Source organism: Peromyscus eremicus, chromosome 8b (assembly GCF_949786415.1).
Source record: "Peromyscus eremicus chromosome 8b, PerEre_H2_v1, whole genome shotgun sequence".
Classification (NCBI taxonomy): Eukaryota; Metazoa; Chordata; class Mammalia; order Rodentia; family Cricetidae; genus Peromyscus; species Peromyscus eremicus.
Genome location: NC_081424.1, coordinates 49427367 through 49452085, shown reverse-complemented (window position 1 = coordinate 49452085; position 24719 = coordinate 49427367). Strand labels below are relative to the sequence as shown.

At 38.4% G+C, this 24719-nt stretch overlaps 1 protein-coding gene across 1 annotated transcript in view; it reads left to right on the top strand.

Annotated features, from left to right (window-relative positions):
* The window catches only part of Syne1 (spectrin repeat containing nuclear envelope protein 1), a 462188-nt gene that overhangs the window by 94081 nt on the left and 343388 nt on the right, over positions 1–24719 (top strand). The window contains exons 5-11 of the mRNA XM_059272792.1: positions 2679–2699; positions 3162–3254; positions 4472–4650; positions 9003–9199; positions 12952–13061; positions 19414–19521; positions 23662–23799. Of these exons, the coding sequence (XP_059128775.1) occupies positions 2679–2699; positions 3162–3254; positions 4472–4650; positions 9003–9199; positions 12952–13061; positions 19414–19521; positions 23662–23799 (846 nt within the window). The remainder of the gene's footprint in view (positions 1–2678; positions 2700–3161; positions 3255–4471; positions 4651–9002; positions 9200–12951; positions 13062–19413; positions 19522–23661; positions 23800–24719) is intronic.

The window sequence follows — 24719 nt, the reverse complement described above, 5'->3', positions numbered from 1 at the left end:
TCTAGAAAATATGTGTTTTCTAATCCATGTGTGTATACCTATCTACACTTCTCCATCCCTTCCTCTTTCCCCCTCTCTCTTTACACACACACACACACACACACACACACACACACACACACACACAGAGAGAAAGAGAGAGATAGTTGCTCCTATGTATATGTGTATCTCCGTGTGTGTCTACATGTTTTTGTGTGTGCGTGTTTGTGTATGTCTGTGTGTATGGAACTACAACTTTGCACTGATTCCAGGGCAATACCAAACCTTTTATGCTTGTTTGCTTCAGCTTTCTCTGATAATGAGAAACCTAGATTTCATCAACAATGTATTCTCTCCTTTCAACTCTAATCTAAATGCAAAATAGTTTTAGAGTTGCTAATCCATCCACCAGTGGGACTACACTGAACAACCATAGAGAAGTATCTTTCTATGTTTAATGTGCATGTCTTTCTATGTCTAACATTACAGTCAGTATTGATCAAAAACTATTTTCCTTTGGCCTAGGTAAGTTCTATACTTCCCTGTCCACTGAATTGTATTTATATTGTATATGTAAAAGACTTATGCTCATTTGTTACTGTTTATATTCATTTTACCTCTCTCTCTCTCTCTCTCTCTCTCTCTCTCTCTCTCTCTCTCTCTCTCACACACACACACACACACACACACACACACGCACACACACACGCACACACACACACACCACTGGTTGCCTTTAGTTCCTTGTTTATTGGGAGAAGTTAGTCATCATCTTGTTCTTACAGTCAAAGTTTAACAATACTGCAGAGTCTCTGCACCTCCCCCATGCTTCCATTTTCATTCCCCTGATTTTCAACCTTCAGGTAACCAATCTCTGGTTTCTAACATCCTTTCTGTATCTCTTCTCACATGTAAGGTGTGTTTTTATGCACCTCCTCTTTTCTTACATGAAGATAGAATACTGTAAGTATACTTTGCTTTTCTATTGAAAGGTGTATTTAAGAAGTCACCCCAAATCTATTTATATAGATTTCCTTGTCTATTTCTTATGGCTGCATAATACTCCTCTCCATGGACATGATATAGTTTATAAACCATTCTCAGTTTTGATTATTTTCAAATAGAAATAAGAATGCAATTTATAACAGTGAGTAAAAATTCTTGCACAGCACTGAAGGTGCATTTTCAGGTAGATCCCTAGATGTTGCACCTAGTTCAGAAGTTAAGTATGCATGCGTTCATTATTTATTGCCACACTTCCCTCCTGACTGGCTGTATCTCTCAGATTTAGCCCTATCTCGTTTGTGAAAACATGGAATGTCTGCATGGAGCAATATCCAAACCATCTTTATAAGTGGACCTCCATGGACTTCCAGAAACCAGAATGTTTGAATTATTTCCTCCACATCTGAATGCACTGAATAAATTCATTGCTCCACAGATATGTAATTGAATATTTTCTAGGGCTTGGGAACTCGGAACAAAGTTAGTTTATGTCCATTGCACCACCAACTCAATGGATCTTGTGAATCCCATGCCCTGGAAAACCCCAGGTACCAGATGTGTACGCAAATGACTGTAGCCTTTTGTGCAGTGTTGGAACCATATTCAGAGCTCTCTCATCTTCAGTCAGAGTGAATCTCTTCTCACTAACCCTCAGTGGGTTTTCCACAGAAAGTGGAATGGACAGAATATGAGAGACTTCAGGGAATTCCCTCCCCATACTGGCAGCTGTCTGTCAATAAAACCTTATTTCTTTCTGGGGTATATTTATTATTCCAACAAAAGAACAACTTTCCTCCACTTAATTAATATCTCAGTAAAAACTTTAATGACTTAATTTATAGAGGGTATCATCTATAAAGAGAAGGTATCCTTTGCCAATATCTGATTTCATAGAACAACCCTACATCATTTTTATTTTTTATTTATTTATTTATTTATTTATTTATTTATTTATTTATTTATTTATTTATTTTTTTGGTTTTTTGAGACAGGGTTTCTCTGTGTAGCTTTGCGCCTTTCCTGGAACTTGCTTTGTAGACCAGGCTGGCCTCGAACTCACAGAGATCCACCTGGCTCTGCCTCCCGAGTGCTGGGATTAAAGGCGTGCACCACCACCGCCCGGCTGTTGTTTTTAAAAAATACAGGAATCATATATTAAATATTGTATTGACTAAGCATAGAAAACAACACAATTCAATGTCTGACAAACTTTTATTAAAGAAAACCATTTACGAATGTCTGAACTTTATTAGTGATACACTCTTTGAAAACTTGGCTGGGAGTTACTGGTCACAGAGTCTGAGAAGTCATTGATGGCCTTTTCCTATCTTTGTTAGGAACTGTGGGAAGGGTGATGAGCAACACCCTTGGCATTTGCTTGGAGACCGACATAGTGGATGGCCCTCTTAAGTTGACAGTGCTTCTTAGGACCTTTAAATAGTAGAGAAAGCATCCCAGTGGACAATTAGGAGCGATTATGAGTAGAGTACCCTCCGCTCTGAAAGCTCTCTATTCTCACCCCACCGTTCTTACATTCTCTGTCCAGAAGCTGCCTGGCTTTCTTCTGTTCTGTTGTAAGTCCCGTCTCCTCGCCATGCTCTAACTGGTCTACCCTTTGTTCCCACTGACAACCTAACACTGCTGTAGTTTGTTTACATGCTTACATGACCTTCTCCTTTTCTTTTCCATGTCAGTCCATGTACAGGGGATCGCCGGTTAGTACAACGTTTAGAATTCTCAACTGATGACTCTTATAGTTAAAAGAGAACCTAAAGTGGTATGCTGTTTGGCCAAAAGCATCAAAGTAAATGTTTCTTTTAATGCTGCCTACCATGTTTCTTTTGTTTTAGTCAACTCTAAATATAAAGAGCATTTCTCTTTGACTTTTGTTGGTAATTCCCTGCATGGTGTGATGTTGTGCTTTTTAACTTTAAATAGAATAAAATTTTGAGATCCACTTCACAGCTGTTTTCAGTTTGTATGTTCAACAAATTCCCCTGAAATTTTCATAAACCCATGTATGTGCCTCTTTTGTCTCTATAGCTTGCCTTATTATTTTTGTGTGCTACATAGGCATGACCAAATACCATTGTTATCTAACAACATCCTAATTTTGCATAATTAAATGAGTCACAATATTCTGGTGGATAACTAGTATAGCTTTTCTTTTTAAACAGATTAAATTAGTCAACATTAATGCTACTGATATCGCTGATGGCAGACCGTCAATTGTTCTCGGGCTGATGTGGACCATTATCCTGTATTTCCAGGTGTTGTATTGCATTTACATTTTTGCTTGCTGTGACATCAAAGATGGATAGGATGGCTGATGTTCATAATGCCCTCTTTTCCACACCCTTTGGTTGATCCTTGACTCAGGAGAGGTGGGACTCCCCACATAAGAGATTCTCCCACTTAGTTGTCATATGTGAACCCTCCACCCAAAGAAAAGCAGAGGCAACAAGTCTGAAACATAGGCATCCATCCCACAGTGGAGATATGTGTGGATAAACAAGGAGCTCAGGAAAATGTTATTTTATTTTTACCTGGCAGGGGACAGGAAGAAATTAACCTGTCTTTGTCTCTAGAGTAATCGCTAGGTTTTATTTTATTGATTACATCAATCTCTTTTCCATTGGTATAACAAAATAACCAAGGATCTGTACACAAGTTTATTTAGGCCACAGTTTTGGAAACTCAAAGTCTGAACAACATGTGGCAGCTTTGGGAAAGGCTCCTTGGCTTCATCACATCATGGGGGGTGACGTTAGGGCAGGGACATGAACCAGAAGGAGAAGTAGCATGGTGAGAGAAGAAGCCTTAGAGACAAGCGAAGTACCAGACTTGCACTCCTGAGAACTAACCCTAAGACTCACCAGCTGCTTCCCAATGCAGATTTCCAAGTGGTTCCCTCAATGATCTACCTTTGAATATGTCAGTACTTCTTAATATCACCACACAGGGGACAAGTCTTCCAACCTTCAGGAAACAGCTCAAATGGTAGCATCAATTAATCTACTCAGCTAGTCAATATTTATTTCTGTGTGTAAGATACACCCAGCAATGCAATATGAAGTACAAAAAGAACTAAGAGGGGCTGGAGAGATGGCTTAGTGGTGAAGAGCACTGGCTGCTTCTCCAGAGGACCTGGGTTCAGTTCCCAGCACCCACATGGCAGATTATAACCTTCTGTAACTCCAGTTCCAGGGGATCTGATGGCCTCCTCTGGCTTCCACAGGCACACATGGTCCAGAGACATGGTGTACATACACCCATGCAGACAAAACACTCATACACATAAAATAATTAAGCCTTAGAAAAAACATTTTTAAAAGACTAAGATACCAACCATACCCTGTATAAGAACTCATTTTTCCCCCTGGGGCATAAAGGATGCTAACATGGAGAGTTCTCTGTGGGGAAGTGAACTCTGAGCAAAGAGGAGCAAAGGTCATCTTAACTGTTTTCTGCTTGTTCACACACACAGATTGAAGAGCTGACCAGCAACCTCCCACAGCTACAGTCTCTGTCCAGCAGTGCTTCCTCTGTAGACAGCATGGTTAGCACCGAGACGGCCAGCCCACCCAGCAAACGCAAGGTGACCACCAAGATCCAAGGCAATGCCAAGAAGACTCTGTTAAAGTGGGTCCAACACACAGCAGGCAAGTAAGTGCCAGCAGTTTGCTTAACCAGAAACCCTGGAAAGGCCAATTGAATGCTCCCATAGCTCCTCAGGCTCATGGGATTTGAGGATTATTTGTATGAGCATCTCTTCTTCAGCCTTTGTTCACTCTCCTCTAATTAAGCTAGAAACACAAGTGCTGGCCAGGTGGCTCAGCCAGTAAAATCAATTGTTTTGTGAGCCTGATGACCTGAGTTAGAGCCTAAGAGAACAGGAAGGCGAGCACTAATCCAAGTTATCCTCTGACCTTGACAAGCACACCAGGACACACACACACAGAGTAATAAAAAATGAATATAGGCACACAAGCACCACTAATGCTCTAGGAAAACCCTGTAATAAAATTAATTCTTCCTTCATATATGGGATTAAGCCTGATTAATAAAATTGATTCATCATCCCCCTTTGATTCACAGCATGGAGGCTAATTTTAATCAGGCCATTGTTTTGAATTTTGGCTCTCATTTAGAAGGTTGTAAAATGTTCATACTTGGTTATGTCTTCATTAGGCTTCTGAGTTCTATTTAATGACAATGTAAGCTAAAGTTCCAATCCTGGGGAAAAGGTTACATTTTCTGAAACTTTCTAGACACTTTTTTCCCACACTTTATCTGGAACATGGATTCCTCTATCCACCCTAGTGTTATTGCATGCAGCCTAAATTTATAGAGGTCCACATTTTTATTATAGTAGATATAAATTTAGTTAGTCATCAGGAGCTTCTTATAGCAGATTTGGTGAGGTTTCAGCAGATCTGCCTATTTTGTGGTTTGCTGTCATTTGGGACAAACTTCATTATATTAAAAAAAAATGCTGTTTTCATTTGTTCTTCCCCAATTACATGAAAAATGAATTCATTCTCTCCCAGGTTTGCTTGCAAAAGTCCAATATGAATCCAATTATCTACTTCTGGAAAACAGTTGTAAACAAGACCTTATTATGAAATATTAAGGCACTGAATATAGTGACTTCTATTTTTTTTAAAGTGTTAATTAATTCAAAAACAAAATTCAGTGGGGAGAAGATGGACATAGGAGATGTAATTAATGCTAGTAATGTATGTGGTTTTGATTGGCTTTTTAAGTGTGTTGATGGTTTTCTAATTTGGGAATCTATGACTCAAGATGTCATCAGAAATATTTCCAAAAGCAAAGTTTTGTTTCTCTTTAGAGTCTATAGTAGAAATTAAATGTGGGAGTCCTCCTACATTGCTTATACATTACTTCATTGCGACTGCATTGGGCACCCCTACATCTATTGCAGTCTTGTAGTCTTTTTGTTTGTTTGTTTGTTTTTCGAGACAGGGTTTCTCTGTGTAGTTTTGGTGCCTGTCCTGGATCTTGCTCTGTAGACCAGGCTGGCCTCGAACTCACAGAGATCTGCCTGGCTCTGCCTCCCAAGTGCTAGGATTAAAGGTGTGCACCATCACCGCCCGGCACCTATTACATACAGTCTTACCAGACAGGGAACAGCCTCAGCCTAGGCAGACTGGTGAGCTCATGTTTGTGTTCATCATGATCTGCTTGCATGATGGCTGCGGGCATGAGTATAGATATAGTGATACCTCAAGGTTGTTCCTACAACTTGTTTACTGATATCAATGAAAATTTTATTTTCCTTATCTTTAAATATATATATAATTGGGGGCCTGAGATATCTCTATCCATCAATGCCTTACTAAGAGTAATTTCTTTGATATCTACATGAACTGTAGAGGGGCAGGAAGTGACTCTTCTGTGCTATGAAAATTCTTGAAGAACACATGATCTTAATATGCTCCCCAACTGCCAATAGTTTTTACATAAATTGCCTTTTGTGCTGTCCCAGCCTGTGCTTCTCAATTTCTTACCTGACACAGAGTGATGATTTTAGATTCCATTCCCATTTCAGCACATGAATGACAATATTCCTAAAATCATCTTGTATGGAGCTCTAGCCAGTAATCACTTGTCTAACTGTGATTTTTGTCTTCTCACAAACTTTAACAGTACACAAAAGTAAATGAAAAATGTCTTTCAGAATGCAAGATAATTAAGCCCTTCACGTTTTTAACAAGTTTTACAAATATCAGAAATATAAGCATTGAGTTGTAGCATTGATACATCACTGCCAACTAAGAACCATTATATTTTTGGGCAGAAACTAATAATATAACCAACAACTGAAGATGTGTGCATCCAGATTAACACATATAGTTCAAAGTAAATATATAGTACAGGTCAGAAAAACCCATGAACTGGACCCACTTGTCACTGCTTTGAGTGATGTACCTAAGTTTTATTTGTGTTTCTGTATAAAATTCATATATGATAAATTTGAGGTGAAACCAAAATTGTTTTAGAAGGACAAGCTACTGGTTTGATGTGATGAGAAACAGTATATATACCTTTATATTGACAAATGCATTTTCCATATATGAATAGAAGAAAATGAATTGACATTTTAATTACTCTAAGATAATAAATATTTAAGGAACTATATGTTTCTTTCTAATAATATAAGTTCAAGAAAATCAGAAAACATAGCTAATTATATGGTGAATATTCATTAGCTTGTTTATTTATTAATTACTTCATCTTATTTGGTTTAAGACTAATTTGTAGTGGCTTAAAGAGACAAACATTTTACATGAAGATATGGGGGCAAGGGAAAGTGTTAAGGGTGAAGGTAAGATGAAGGAGTTATATTCAAAGGAACAGAAAACAAGGATAGGGCAGAGGAGGATAACAGATAACTGCTGAAAAAATTATATACATATTGGAAAAGTAGAAATTCGTAGTGAGTTAAGAGAGTACTCAAATCGACTATATAATTGCAGAAGCCTTAAGACATAATTTTAGCATATTTATTCACAAAGTCAATATTAGTTCCAAAGGTGCTACTTTGAGCACATACATTTTATGCAAAGAGTACACACAGACACAGTATGTTTGAGAGTCAAATTTTATTCTTCTATAGGCTATGATTGGAGATCACTTACCAGCTTACTCATGGCTGTGTCAGAGTATATTTTTTCATGGAAACCTTGGGAATCTGCTAAAAATTAAATGATGTTTCTGCTTCATTTAGAAACATCTATACAGTTAACAAGACTATTTTTTAATTCAAATTTATTAATTGATTTTGTGTGTGTGTGTGTGTGTGTGTGTGTGTGTGTGTGTGTGTGTGTTGGGGACAGAGGGGAGTGGGCTATGTCGCTGCACACATGTGGAACTGAGAAGACAACCCTTGGCCATTGATTCTCTCTCCTTCCACCACATGGGATCACACTCACTTTGGTGATTAGCCTTGCACAGCAGGTGTTTTACCTGACGAGCCATTTCACTGGCTGTTGAGACTAATTTTTAGAGAAGAAACTTACAGAAGATTGTATTTGCCAAGTGTGACCTAAAATGGTGTTTGTGGTTTTTACTCTTAGCCAGGACGTTCTGGAGATGCTCAGAATCAGCTCTGCAGCTCCCTGTAGGCTTGGTCAGTTACGCACTGGAGGAAGTTCTCACTGCAAGCTTGTGTTGCTTCTGTTTCCAACAAGAAAATACCATCACCGGCTTGAACAGTGGCATTAGTTAGAACTGGTTTTGCATTCATGAAATTTCCCACCAAAGACAAAGGATTCACTACCAGGAGTTTCTCTCAAAAAAATTAAATAAATAAACAAACAGACAAACAAACAAACAGTTTGTAAACTACTCGATTGGTGGAGTAACTGGAGTTATTGTCTAGACATATGTAGCCTATGAGCTGCTTGGCAAGCACTTTGCATATGTGATTACATGGATTTGCATATGTGATTGCATTGATTTGTCTTTACCTTCTATAATGTGCTTGACATGTCTTAGACACACCATCTTAGTCTGTTAAGCCTGTGCTCACATATTTTATATCTTAATATTTTTCCCTCTTAAAAAATTTTCATACATTTTAATATAATTCCATTTTCCCTTTCAAAAGCAAGCATTAAAATGTGCTCTAAATGGGTATCACAATAATTGAAAAATAACATGTAGAAAATACTGCATGGTAATACTCACCTCTAATCCAGACTTTCACAAGTATGAGATAGGAGAATTGTCAGGGCCAAACTGAACTACATAGTAAGATTCTCTCAAAACAAATTAAGAAAAGAAGAAACTGAAAGAAGGAATGAAAAAGAAGAAAACTATATAATTAAAATGTGTTCATCTTAATACCCTCTAAAATTGTGACTGACATACTCTGCCTTTGATTGACATAGTACTTTGTTTGCTGAAAGTGACTGGGTTTTATTCAAAACCTTAGAGGAAGCACTGTTATCAGTTTAGGATGTGACATTGTTTTCTTTGCTGCTCACACTCAGGCAGATCGGAATAGAGGTGAAAGACTTTGGGAAGAGTTGGAGAACTGGGTTGGCCTTTCATTCAGTCATCCATGCCATCCGGCCTGAGCTGGTGGACCTGGAGAAAGTGAAAGGTAGATCTAACCGAGAAAACCTGGAGGACGCCTTCACTATCGCCGAAACACAACTGGGCATCCCAAGACTACTTGATCCCGAAGGTACACAGAGCAAGCCTCAAGTGTTATATGTGAGCCATAGCATGTTTGTATGTACCCGACCCACACATTGCATGACTTCTGGGATTCCACAAAGAAACATGAAGCTGGAGAGGGCATGACGGAATAATAACAATCTGCTCTGTGTCTTTTATGTGTTTGTCACCCTGTTGGCGGGAATAGATTATGATGCCAATGTTCCAGGCAGCTCTTTGCCATTGGCATATCAGCTTGGTGCACAGAACTTAGAACACCCTTTTGATGGCTCTAAATTCATATTTCTCTACCCAAAGATCAGTGCAACTCTCAGACCTCATCAAAGTTTCTTTGACCATGGAAGGTGGTTAATGCAGGAGCACACAGCCGATCAAAGTGTAAGGAATGAATGTCAGTGATGTCCTCAGTCACAAACGGGACATGTGTATCCTTCCCACCTCCCCGAGGCTAAGGGAATATGCAGAAGAGATGGCAGAAATCTTGTAGGAGTCAGTCGTTGGAATAGGAGGGAAACAGTGTCTTCTAGTATAACTGGACCACCGCACTCATAAACTCACAGTAGCTATGGTTGTCTGTGTAACATCAGATTAGTCAACATTCCAGCACAGAGTGGGATGGAGTTCATGAGTGCAGCCATAACTGAGGAGGTATGGACAGCTAATGGCTTCTAGGGAATGTGGAGTCATTTGTCTTTAAGGGTGGGGCTCCTGGTAGGTCAATGATGCTCCAGTAGGTAGTTCTACACCCAGAAATATATGGGTAATACAAATTGAATTTGATAGGTTTTTTTTTAAGGGACTTGAAGTTTGAGAGAAGGCAGGTAGGAATGAATCTGGGAGGAATTCGGGGTAAATATGATCAAATATAGTATATGAAGTATCAAATAATTTTTTAAAAAGATATTCTGCTGAGAGGTTTTCATGGTATGTGTGTGAGGGAGGGGGCTGTGATAGGGTAAAAAAATTTATCTATAACCTCCCCAAAGTCTGAAAGAATTAGAAGATCATAAAGGAAAAATCACATATTTATAGAATGGGTAGCACTTAGAAACGATGCTAACCACCCAGTGTTGGGATGTCAGTCAGCAAAGTTCCCAGGGGTGACTAATATTTATCCTTCTGGTTGTTATTGGAAAGGATGGCAATTTGAAGGTATTTTGGAAATAGGGTTGGCTTTTTCAAGACCTCAGAGACAATTCGGATACTTTCAATAAGTGTTAATAGAAGAGTAAGTTGTTTATTACGGTGATAAATAAAAATGGCCAAGTAAGTTATCCAAGTGCTATAGATCATTTTTTTATTTGGCTTGGTAATTATGGGATTTCTACTTAATTCGTAGTTTGTACATTCATTATGTATAAATGTAAACATACATTGAATACAAACATGTTAAAATGAGCTTTTAGAACGAGCTCCCTTGACTCTACAGCTAAGAATATTTCCTTGCATTTTCCAAGAAAAACTCACAGACACCTGTGTGGGGTCCCTCATATGAGAGGCCTGTGAAAATCCTTGCCTGAGGATCCTGTGTTGGGCCCAGTGTTCACTGGCACAGGCACAGGCAAGACCTTGGCCTTGTTTTTTTTTTTTGTTGTTGTTGTTTTTTTGTTTGTTTGTTTGTTTTCCACAAGAAAATCAGGTGGAAAACTACACATTTCAGCCATCAACTTAGAGGATGAAAGAAAGACAAACTATGAGGCTGGAGACGTGGCTCCATCTTAAGGACACTGGCTGCTTTCACAGAGGACCTGGGTTTAGTCCCAGTACCCATAGGTTGACTCACAACAGCCTGAACTTCAGTTCCAGGGATCTGATGCCCTCTTCTGGCTCTGTTGACAACTGCACATGCATATACTCAGGCACAGACACTTAAATACATCTTTTATTTTTTTTATAAGTCCAAGTTTCCTAGTGCAGAATCAAAGTATTTCTGATCCCCTAACATAGGAGAACTTTTTGATCAGAAGCTGAGACCAAGCCTGGTGTAGTGACACACCTTTAATACCAACACTTGGGAGGCAGTTGGGTGTCCATGAGTTCAAGGCCAGCCTGATCTACATAGTGAGTTCCAAGCCAGCCAAAGTTGCATAGTGAGACCCTGTCTCAAAAAAAAAAATTAATGAAAACATAAAACTGAGTATATCTGTTCTAGTTTGCTTTCTATTATTGCAATTAACAACACGACCAAAAGTGACTTGAAGGAGAGGTTTATTTTATCTTATAGCTTATGGTGGTCCATCAAGAACCAGGAACTCTGAGCAGAAACTCAATGCAGGAATCTAGAGGCAGGAACAGAGATCACGAAGGACTGCTGCTTACGAGCTTGCTTTTCCATGGCTTGCTCAGTTTGTTTTCTTATATACCCAAGGTCACCTACCCAGGGGTGACCCTGCCCACAGTGAGCAGGGCCATCACACATCAATCATTAATCAAAAAAAAAAAAAAAAAGCCTTACAGAATTGCCCACAGGGTCTGACAGAGGCATTTGTTTTTCCAGTTTAAACTCCCTCTCCCCAGATGACCCTCCCTTGTGTCAAGTTGACAATATCTAATGAGTGCACTCCCAAGTGCTCAATTTTTTTAATGCAAACTCTTCAAAATCCATATAGCCAATCTGAATGTATAAACTTTTAGAAAGATGGATTAAAATAGAATAATACCTTTTATAGTAGTTATTTTAGAAATATATATATATATATTTGTATAATTAATGGAATATATTAGGTATCACTAAATTATGCATTACATGTTAGTACAGAATTAACAAGATATATTAAATCATGACATAGGTCATACGTTAAATATAGCTTCTCTTTCCCTTTTCACATTTCCAGAAGCAATTTTACTCCCTCTTCACATTGTGTCTTCACCTCAAAAATTTCAGATCCTTCATTTTATTCCCTTATTAAGTCACAGGAGTCATCTCACTCTTTATAAATCCTACATCAACAGCCCCTAGAAATGAAATCTCAAGTCTCAAGGGGCCTTTGTAAAGTAATGAGTTAGTTTTATATTTGATTGTGGTATTTGGAGTTTGTTTTGTTTGCTTCTGGCTGCACACATTGCTTTGCAAAGGGGTTGTTACTTTTTGATACTTACTAACTTATTTACATTTGAGTGGTGTGTGTAGCTCCACCCCATGTATAATTACTGAACACGTATACATTTTTTTGCCTGATTTATGCTGATTTTGCATAAATATTAGTAAGTTCAACAACCATGTTGATCGAGATGCTTTAAGGCTGTTTCTTAAAGAGTGTTTGTCTAAAGCACTGTAATTTGGAATATCCACAGTGAAGAAGCTCTCTGAGGAGTTAGATGTAGTAAAATTTACCAGAGCACATTATTTGTGATTTGGTAATATTTACGACTATGCAAGCAGTCACTAGCATTACACATGTGGGCATTGTGATCCCACATGCTCATTCAGATTCTCAGCTTCCCATGTTACTGTATTTTAATTAACTGACAGGATGCCTAAGTAATCATGCAGTATCTTCAATGAATGATTAATTGGCCTCAAAATGACCTACAAGAACTGTGTGCCGCCTTCCCCAAAACTCTGTCTCAATACGTGTCACTTTTCTGTGTGATAACATTTCTACCCAGTATCATCCAGACTAACCTGTTCTTACTAGTAATTCTATTTTCTTCCTGGTTCAGGATGGAAGTTTGGGGTACCACAGCTACATTTCAAAACTTAATATCAATAAACACCTAAGAAATGAATTAGATCATAATTGAGTTTTGTTTTTACAGATGTTGATGTGGACAAGCCAGATGAGAAGTCTATTATGACCTATGTAGCCCAGTTCCTGACACAATATCCTGATATCCATGGTGCAGGCTGCGATGGGCAAGACATCGAGGTAGGGATTTGTTATCTCTGAATTGATGCCCACTCCATGAAGAGAGCCTACTTTTTTATTAAGAAATTTTTTGTTTATTTTCCATACCAATCACAGATCCCCCTCTTCCCTCCTCCTGCCCCTCCAGCCTCCCCCCAACCCATCCCCTATTCCCTCCTAAAAGAAGGTAAGGCCTCCCATATTTTGTACATGCATACTGTTTTGAAGAAGTTGATCCGACTGAATTGTAATATGAAAACAAGGCTATAAATTTAATTACAACTGAGTAAGGAATATGTATCTGCAGATAGGATGGGATTAGCAAAGATTTCTCTGCTTCATATGACAGGTACATCAGGCAGAACATTACCAGTAATAAATGTTATAATTAAATGGAAATTAAGGAGAGTCAGCAGTTGAAGTCTTGAATACACCACATCAAGTGTACACAAAGTCTGGTAGTTCCTTGTGCTACTCGATCTGCTGAAATTTAATTTAGAATTTCAAAGTTTATATATTTGCAGAAAACACGGACATAAGGCATAATTTGCACAAGTTCTAATTACTCACTGTAATTAGATTTTCCAGCTTTCAATAGTTCAAGTGACGTTTCACTTCTCAACATGCTCAGATGACCTGCGTTCACTGTCATAAAATTTAAAATCTTGGACAAAAAGAAGATGACCTGTCTTTGACCTTTTAGAGAGAATGTGTTCTGGGAAATGCAAACTAAAGTACTGTGTTGGTATCACTTTCTAGCATGCTTATGTATATGTAGACTCACAGTATTTTAGAAAAAAGTTACAGCACCCCTGCAACTTCAGTTATTTTTGCATTAATATGAAAAACTGCACAGGTCATTGTGTGCACGGACAATAATTTATTTGTATAAGCTTAAGCCTTGTAAATTCCCAACTATCTGGGACAAATAACAGGATGAAATGGTCTTAGAAGATTATTTCTTTGGAGTGCAGTTCCTACTCTCACTTGAATTTTAAATTGTCAGTGATGTTTGATCAGGCTTCCGTGGAGAACGCCTGTCCTATTTTGCATTCCAGTCGGCCCACCAGATGCCTCATTTCCTAGGATGTGACAACGACGGACACAATGTTCTAATACTTGGAACTTGTGTTGCATTCTTTTAAACTATAGCATAATGGATTTGCCACCACACAGTTTAAATTTTATTTTAAGGTTAAGTAACCCAGGGCACATGATGAATGAGTTTCTGCAATGCCTCTGTCTCCATTGCCCTGATTTCAATTGGAATTTTGGAGCTGTTTGAGAATATAAAGAAAATCTATACAAAGCAAATGCTTTTAAAGAAGTAAATAATAAAAACCTTAAAAACAGGCCCAAGTGGGAAAGAGTCAGGGAGCAGAAGCTAAGTCTGCAAGAACAACAGGTATTGTGCCGACAGGATGAGTCAGTGTCTCAGGAAAGGATGGAGTGAAGCAAAGGTGACCGCTGTTTCAGGGTGCCCCTGGGCAGAACTCCTAGAGTGGTCGGTAGAACTGGGCTTCTTAGAGCTATGGTTTAGGAAGCTTTTTGTTCTTGGTCTTTCCAGCATCCAGGAAAGGACTGACCATTAGAATAGTTTACCATGATTATAAAGCGAATATTCCTGAGAAGCCCAGGAAAGACTCAAGCGAAGCCCATGCTCTTGCTAGTGTGGATTCATACCAGGGTGTGGTAGATCAGGCCTATAGGTTTTGATGGCAAACCTGGACTTGCAAGTTGCTGTGTGGGTGAGAAATTTTATTTAAAGTACTGGAGTCACCCACACACAACACAGGTTTCCAGCTTGCTTTCATATTTGAAGTGTGTAGATGTTCCCCAAAGTGGATTTATAAGTGATCTGGGTTTTCAGTTTTTACTGTGGGGGTGTCTCTGATATGAATTGTTTTTTTAGACAAGTAACTCTAGGCTAGTGACATTTGATGGGCAAAAGAGGATACCCGTGAGCAAGAATTCAAGGCAAAAATCCTTAGAAATGAAAAACCACACATACACACTCACATACACACATAAGACACACACCAGACACACACACAGGACATTTACACAGGATATACACAAAAAGGACATAGAAAAAGAACACACAGACACAGAGAACATACAAACAGAACACACACATACACAGAGAACACATGCCAAGGACATACACACACACACACACACACACACACACACACACACACAGGAGACACACTTTTCAGTACACTCCATGAAAGAGGCTTCAATATTAAGAGATTAACAATAATGTAGGAAATATATTTTCATTATTTAAAAAATATTTTCTTCATCCTTTTCCTAATAGGAAGACTTAAATGACATTTTCCTGATCATCTTAAAATTAACTTTAAGAAAATGTTTCATAAACTTTGTTCCTTGATGTGAGATTTTATAAAGAGGAAATAAGCATCTAAAGCCGAATATTTTAATAATTAAAATATATTTTAGAGCTTACATTTCTCGATGCCTAATTAATGGTACCTAACAGTATAAATAAACTTTGCAGATTTTACTGGTTTCTGTATTAGGTGACACACACCTTCCCTTCAGAGTCTTTGGTATTTGTTTACTTGGGTCTTAGTAAATTTCGTAGCCCATTTTAAAATACTAACTTATTTTTGTATATTTGGTTTCTGTATCCCTTCTATGACTCTATTTCAAAGAAATATGTTATGGATGCATTGAAAATATGATTGCTTGGGCCGGTGGCTTGGCACAGTGGGTAAAGAAGCATGCTGTCAAGGCTGACATAGGAACTCAAATCCCTGGGCGTGCATGATGGGAGGAACTGACTCTTGTAAGTTGTCCTCTGACCTCCACATATGTGCAGTGGATGTATGCACTCCCCACCTAGTCCTTACACATGTACAAAATAAGGCAAATATAAATAGATGCATATTCATACATGCACACACACATTTATATATATATATATATATATATATACACATATATATAAATTTTCTTACTGAAAGTGTATACTTACTATGCCATTCTTCAAACAATAAAACCAGTGAAGAAACTTTTCACTTAAGATATTCTGTGGGTAATTTGTACTAAGTCATAAGTGAATAAAATAGGCCAGTTGACTCAGTTCAATTACCTAATAACCTTTCAATTACTATTTTTTCCCTCAGAATATTATTGGCTAACCTCAGAAGGTACTGCACAGTCTTAACTGTGGTACTCATAAAGAAACGCATATTCTGTCAGGGGAAAATGAGTCTATATAATCTTTCCTTACACAGTTCTCCTAAAATATTTGAAATGATTTCAAAGCATGTTTACAAATTATATGTATTGCCACATATGACTATTTCAAGTTCAAATAAAAACATAACCCGCCAGCTAATTTCATTGACTTACTGGAAGCCATATGTAAACATTTTTAAGTCATTATATGTCTTAAACTATTCAATAGACAGGTGCCTCCCCAATGATTTTCATCTTTTTCTACATAATTTTGCTCCTGATTTATTTTATGTGTCTGTATATTTTCATATTGTTAGGAATTATTTCCAGTTTTCCCAACTTTTGCAAATTTTATACAAAATTCTAAGGTAAGATTGAAGGAGCCTTGAATGAGCATTTCGAATATTCTTCACTCCTTAGCTTCTTCATCATTTCTTTGCATGTATTTTTTTCATGCTTACCTTTCTTTTAATATGTTAATTTCATGTTAATATAATAACATATTAATTATCCTCCATCATGCAAATTCTTTTACTTTCTAGCATAACAAATAATATGTGCCTGTGTGACTAAACATTACTGCCAACTTAAGCCCACTAATTTTTTAATTAAAATACGGTATCAAATAATGTACTTAATAGCACTAATAGAGATTTATAATGATTACGTTGACTTTTCTGAAATGTGACAAACAAAAGTTGAAATCAAGCAAAATGACTATTTTGACATCTTAAACTATTAAGCAGAAAACCACTGAAAAGGTAAAGATCCAGTGTGTCTCCAGTGTGAGGACATCTCTTTGACTCAATGTTGGATCATGTGGCTCAGCAAAGTCAATCTATGTAGTAAATACTTAGAAGTATTTGCAGAATGAATGTTCGTGTTCAAGGTCTTGAGTGCTTAGACTATCTTTTAACATCTCCATATTTCTTGATATAATTTCTAGACCCTGGACATAAATATCTATCAATGCAATAGACTTATGCCAACATGGGGATAGAAAGCTAGAAGTAACTAATTTTTTGTCAAATATGAAATGATCTTTATTTCCTGTTCCACACAACCTAAGTTCCGGCCTTTATAAACATGTCATAAAAATATAAATGTGCCTTTGTGTTTGAGAGGGAGAAAGGAAGGGAACTCTGGCAGTTTAGCTGCTTGCTGTGATGATGTTTGGCATGAAATGTAGGCAAAGAGACCTCTGTACCTTTTCAATGCATGTAGAAGTCACCATTTGAAGAAAAGCCATTCAGCCTATAGTTTATGAGACTCTTGGTATTGTTTGGAACTTCATTTCCCTCTTACGAAGGGAAACATTGACTGTAAAAGTGCCTGCATCTCCTTTACCTTTTCAGATGATCTGTCCCTCCCCATCACCATGGGAGTTAGTTCTGTGGGACAGACTCCACTACAGTTACTTTAGAGCACAATCCTCCATGATTCCTGAAGTCATTTCAATCAGTAACCAGCAGCGGCTCTTATGGTCAGTTCCCAGTGTATGCCAGAAGCAGATGTTGACAAGATACCTGTCATGGAAGGCTGGCAGTGACATTCATAGCTCGCTGTGACAGAGGCCAGGGAGGGTGAGCGGCCACTTTGACCTCTCATTCTTGAGAGATAAACGGGGTATTTTCCCTGCCGGACCACAACTGTGCATTCATTTTTAGTTCATTGTGTGCATGAAAACCAAACAATAATAAAATGTGACCTTGATTACATTCACCTGCTCATTCAAAAGAGCATCATGGGTTAGAGCTGAGGGTTTGCAGGCTGGCCCTAGTTTCAGTGTTTTCTTGATAAATATCCTACAATTAATCATTATTCCATAATCATCTGTTGAGAGATCGTGAGTGTCAAGCCCCACATTAGCCACTGGAGATAAAAACAATGGCAGACATCAGGCTGGATGGATATAGGGGCTAAGGCTACTACAGGTTCATAGAGGAGAGTCCTCTAGGTGGCTCTGTATGCTGATAACAAGCAGCCTTGGGGTTGCCTGAATATTTGTTTGTGATAGAAATTCTTGAGTCTTTCCCACATCTATTGAGCCAGGAAGTCTGGGTGTGTTCTCACCATCTGGCCTGTCACAGTCCCTCCAGGTGAGTGTAATACCTTTTAAATGTTGAGATGAACGAGCCTAGGAAACTCCCAGCTCAGACTTGTATTTCAGGAAGAACTCTCAGAGAAGATCTCAGGAACAGGGAAAAATAAGTGTTCAGGAAAAAGAGAGCCACATCTACAAGACCCAGTGATGGGACAGGTCATAGATCATACCAATATTGTGTGCCTGTCTCTGTCCTGAGTGACATCAAGTTATCGCCCAAATAAGAGGAAGGATGTGTGATCGGTCAGGCCAGGAAGATGCTGTCTGTAGTTGAAAGCCATTTGCAAGTGCACACACACACACACACACACACACACACACACACACACACACACACAAAATCATGTGAAATCAGTTTCTATTTACTTTGGCATTCATATAAGAAATAAAATCCCAGGAAAAATTAGAATTTTCACTTTATTGATACTGGAACGTTTCTGCTTTTATTTTGAGATATGGGTAAGTAAAAGAATACTGGACAATTCATTCTGCAGATGACTTGGTACATCTATAATAGGAATCATGCAGCAAGGGTGTAGAAAACAATACTGAGCAGTCTAAGTGTGTTTTCTGTGTTTATCTTAAATATAGTAATAGTATATTTAAAATAGTAATACGTGTAATTTGTCTAATGTTATTTTATGATGACTCCTTGACAACCAAAATTTATCCCATCCATAGCAATTCCCTGGGTTATCAATGACCGTGTTTTGGGAACCAACCCTCAGGCTTATGTCTCTGTTACAGATACCACTTTTTTTCTGGGTATATTTTGGATGCAAGATGTTCTGTTTTGGGCATGTTTTTCCCTTATTAATAAGCTGGTGCCCTAACTTAAGTCAACACAAACTTTCCCATAGTGTTGATGGAAGAAAGGAAGGCAGATAATTTTAGTGCTTAAAAGATATCTTACCAAATCAGTTTTATTTCTTATACTTCAAAAAGATGAAGAACAAGGAGAAGAACATTTTCAGAAATATATGGTGTGTACCAAATACTAATTATAATAAGAGCTCAATTTTACAGTTACTAATAACATTGCAATGTTTCCCTGGTTTCCAGAGAGAAGACAAGCTAATTTTGAAGGAAACCAAAGTCTGGATAGAACAATTTGAGAGAGATTTGACGAGAGCACAGATGACCGAGTCAAGTCTGCAGGACAAATATCAGGTAAGTGTGCAAAAAAGATCTAGACATTTCCAAAGCTTTTCATGGAGGACTGAAGATATATCACATAATGTGTGTCTAATCTGCCAAATCATGTTAATAAGAAAATTCTTTAAATAAGTAACAATCATTATTTTAAGTTTGAACAGAACAATTCTGATTCTATCTAAACAGGTACTTTGAGGTTGCCCTCAGTAGAGAGAGTTAAGTTGCCATCATTTTTGACAGTTCAGTTTTATCCACAACACAGGACAAAACCACGGAGCCACTGTTTTCAAAGACCTTTTGGGGTTACAGATATCAACGGACATAAAAATCCATTAAAACAAACAACTGATTTGAGACCCCAGAGACCTACTAAAGTAAATGGAGTTTAAGAAATAATTTCATAAGTATTTGCTGAGGGTCCACAGAGGGAATGAGTTTCTTCTGTGACCTGTCCAGGTCAAGACGGTTGCCCTTGAGCTGAGGTCAGAGTACTGTGTCCAGTCTCCCTACGATGTCACCAGCTGACTTTCTGCTTTCAATTTACACTTCCAAAAAGAACTTGCCACAGCAGGTTTTTCCCATTAAAAAGTTGTGACTTCTTCCCTGCTGAGTGGATATTTTCCTCCCATTTCAAATTCCACTTCATTTTAGTGGGCAAGCTAAATGTAACATACTCTGAGCAGTATTCTCTCACATACTCCACCCTGCTATAGTTCAGCCCTTTTTTCTTTTCTTTTTCTTTTTTTTTTTTTTCTACCAGAAAGGTGCGGTGATGTGAGACATCCAACATGGCAGACAATAAAGGACTTACCGTAGCATGAATGTGTGATGTTATATACTTTTATAAATATACCTAAATTCAAATGGCCATGCCGACATTGATATGTTTTGTTTTTTTCAACTTGGCAAAACAATAAATTTTAGTTTATGCTTACTTTCCATGGATTCTTTTGCTTTGAAACTCAGTGTAATCTTCTTGTTTCCCCAAAATAAAATTCTCTGCGATGAGCTGCATTATAAAATGATAAAGCCAGCAAACTGAGAACAGAGTATAGAAACAGAGTAGATGGGTTTGTTTTGTTTGTGAGTAAATTTTAGCTGTAGCACAAACCATCAAAAACTAAATCTCCCAGCAGGACCAAGTGTTATTTTTTAAGGGGATCAGGAAACAAACAAACAACAAACAAAACAGGAAAAGAAAGTCTCCTTCTGCACCCATGACTGTCAGCATTTAAAGCAAGGCTGAACTATCCACAGTCTGCATCTAGGGGAAATTCTCCTTCATTTTTCTATTATATAATCTGTATTTTCTTCTTATTCAGCTCGTCAGAAGCAACACAGCTCTAGTTTTTCCAAACACAGAATTCTGTAGGACAGAATTAAAGTTTGCTTTTGCATTTTGGTATCCTCTGAATTTCATTAAGTCAGAGGGAGGGAAGATGGAGCTTATGGTTATGGTTTGTGTTCATCAACTCCCCCCAGTGTCCTTCAAGGGAATTTGCATGTTTGTAACTGAAATTCTCTCCAGTCTGCTGGATCCTGGAGGGCTTCCCTCTGCTCTCTAATCTAACTGTACATCTTAATAGCATTTCCAGTTCAAACCTGGAAGTGGAGTCACGTTTTAGATGTTCAAATTTATAACTAATGGCTGTTTTCCATTCCTTATCTGTGAATAGAATCACTTTGTATATGTGCTAGTTTATTATAAAAAATGTACAACTTCAGGATGACTATTTTTATATTAGTTTCAAGCCTATGGTTAGAGGGCTAAACATTATGAAATTTTAAATATTCTGTGGCATACTTAAAATTTTATGGCATAAAATTAAATGATTATTATTTAAGTAACAAGGCCCCAAAGGTAACCTCTTTACACAGGATTTCTTAAATGTAAATCTAAGTATGTTTAATTCAGCATTATTTGACACATGTAATCAATATGATAATATTATAATGTCTATATAATAATATGATGTACTATAAATAATATTATCTCTTGATAAAGCAATTATTTTGTTCATTAGAATATATAAATTCATAGTTGTATTTAACTATGCTTCCCTGGCAAGCATGAACAGGTTCATAAATGACTTAACTAGAAATTAATCCTTTTTAATGTTTTAAATTTATTTTTAAGTAATAGTTTTACTCTTTAAAAGTTTCATGCATCATGCAATATATATGCATCCACCACCATCTTCCCTCAACTTTTCTTAGTGCCCCTCACCCCATGTCTTCCCACCTTCATGTCCTCTTTTATTTATTATTGTTATTGATAACCCCTTGAGTCCAATTAGTGCCGCCTCTGTGTGCATACATGTACAGCCACAAGCTGGAGCATAAGCAAACTGCCAGCTGCCATCCATAAGGAGGAGTGAGCCTCCCTCTCCTAGGAGCCGTCAAGGGTCAATAGCTCCTCAGCTAAGGCTGGGGCCTCAGGTGCCCTCCGTGCTGGAATTTTGACTGCTTTGATCTTGTGCAGGTCTCATGCAGATAACCAGAGCTGCAGTGAGTTCATGAGTGCAACAGTGTGCCATGTCCAGAAGTGGGCACCCCACAGCTTTCTTTCCCATCATGAGCTATTACTTTTTTTCTGCTCTCTATGGTGATGTTCCCTGATCCTTGAATGGTGGGAAGTTGAGATACATGTCCCCCACACAACAGTAGATTCTCCTACTAGGATCTATGATCTCCACAGTCATGGGGTTTTGACCATTTTTATAGTAACAGACACAAGATGGCACCTGCAGAGGGGGCACAATCAAAAAGCACCTGTGACCCTCATAACCACTGCCCATGCCATCATTACACCAGTGGGCACGACCTGTCAGTGGGTCATTATTGAAGCATGCTGTGTCCAGCACTGGATAAGAGTCTCAGCAGCCTCCTTAGCACCTGGCGGCACTGTGTGAGCGAGCCAGGAGAGAGAATTTCCTGGAAATTTCTCTATGTCCTGTAACTGAGTTAGTGGGGTCTGCAGCAATAGGATCTTACTATCTAGTTATGGTGGACAAACAAAACAGTGGCTATAGTTTGTGTTGTTTCAGGTGGCAATAACATCTGAGGAGGTAGCTTATGCCTGACACTGAGATTTTCATTTCATAACCCATGCCTTCAGGGAGCATCATTGTCCACCTGTGCAGGGTACTTCTGTTCCAACTCCAGTGTGTGTGTGTGTGTGTGTGTGTGTGTGTGTGTGCATGCAAAGATATATTACAAACTAGTTGATTTTCATAAGGTGTCACCATGTATCCTTAGTTTGGCTAACGCCCCCCCCCCCACATACACACACACACTTTCTCATCTCCCCAAGACCTCTATCCCAATTTAGCCCTTTAAACCTGAGAATATCCCACCTCTCCCTCCATGTCACCTATGTTGTACTGCCCCTCTAATTGAATTGGGGAGTATGTGGAAGACCATAGGCTGCCGTATAATTTCGGTATGCACCCTTCATTTTAGTTTAACCTTCCCCCAACACCTCCTTTTCTTGTTCCCCACCCCCTCCATACTTGATCTCCTCTCAGTACTCTCTCCCTCTACATTCATTCTCCCTGATCTCCTCCCAGTGTTCTCCCTCTCCATTCATTCTATCTGTACTCTACTATCCCCATCCCTTAGCTGTCTACCTTTAGTGGCCCATTTCCAGTTTCCTGACTTCCACATGGACTCCAGGTTAAATATATATATTTAAAAAAAACCAATATTCCAAACCATATTCACATATGCAAGTGAAATGTCCAAGTGTGTCTTTCTGGGCCCAGTGAGCTCAGTCAGAATAATTGGTTTTTTTTTTTTTTTTTTTCAGTTCCGTCTGTTTCTACGCAGACTTTGTAATTTCTAGGTGTTAGCCTTGCTTTTGCTACTTGTCTCTGCCAAATCACTTATGGGATGCCTAATAATGTGTGTGTGTGTGTGTGTGTGTGTGTGTGTGTGTGTGTGTGTGTAGATAGAGCCAGAGAGGATGATGTGTAGAAAGCATTAAACATGGTCAAGGTCTAAGGCAGGCTCAGTGTCATAAGTGCTGTTGGTAATGTTATCAACAACATAGCCAAGTGCTCTCCAAATGGACAGGATCCTTACCTGGGGGATGGGGTTTCCTTTGTTTCGGGTTTTGGGGACTCATCACCATGTTGTTGCTGTTTCCTCTTGTAGTCGTTTAAGCACTTCAGAGTTCAATATGAGATAAAAAGGAAACAGGTGGAACATTTACTACAGCCGCTGCAGAGAGATGGCAAATTATCACTTGAGCAAGCTTTGGTGAAACAGTGCTGGGAGAGAGTGTCCTCCAGGGTAAGCTTCATCTGGATTTGTGTGTCTCAGCCAAGCTGTGTTCCACTATCTTTCACACGGGGTTATTGTGTAAGTCCCTGCTCCCTTTGACTGAGGCTGGAGAGGATTAACCACAGGAGGATTAACACTTGCCCTCTGGTCAGGTCCCCTGTCCATTGCTGGAAATGCATGTTCTAGCAGCTGCTTCCCAGCTTCCCCATCCCAGACATGACTGCCATCAGCGGGGAACAGACAGAACTCCTGAAAGACCTCCTGGGCTCTGTCTTCATCTATATATTACCTATATTATATATATATTATATATAATATATATAATATATATATAATATATATTACCTATATTACCTTCATCTATATATATTACCATCCTTTCAGACCGCCCTCCCTGGTTGTTTAGAAAAGGTGATTCTTGTTTTGGAGAAGACTTTCTGGAATAGTCAAACCACTTCTCATAATCTATCATCCTGTTTTATGAGCAGCTCGGGACCTTCCTGTACCAACAGGCAAGCTCGTGTTCTGTACTTGGAGCATCTCTGCTTGTCTGGTCATTCAAAAATGTGAAGGAAAAGCTGCTTCATCTATATATTACCATCCTTCATCAAACTTTAACCATTAAGAATGCAAAGCTCTGGACATTTTCTAGCACTAACAGAAATATTTTACTTGAATTTACCATGTTATTTGATTTGATAATTTCATGTTTCCTACAAACTTTATCAAGGAATAGGATGTTTCTAAGCTGGAATTCCTGTAGGCCAGAAGATGGTACCTGAGAATTGGGGGGAAATGAAGAAATGGAGAAAATTTAGCAAAACACCTTTGGTTTCTGGATAATGGAAATGGTTGAACTAGCATAGTACTTGCCACACAAGTCTAAAGACCTGAGTTCAATCCCCAGAACCCCTATGAAAAGCCAGGCA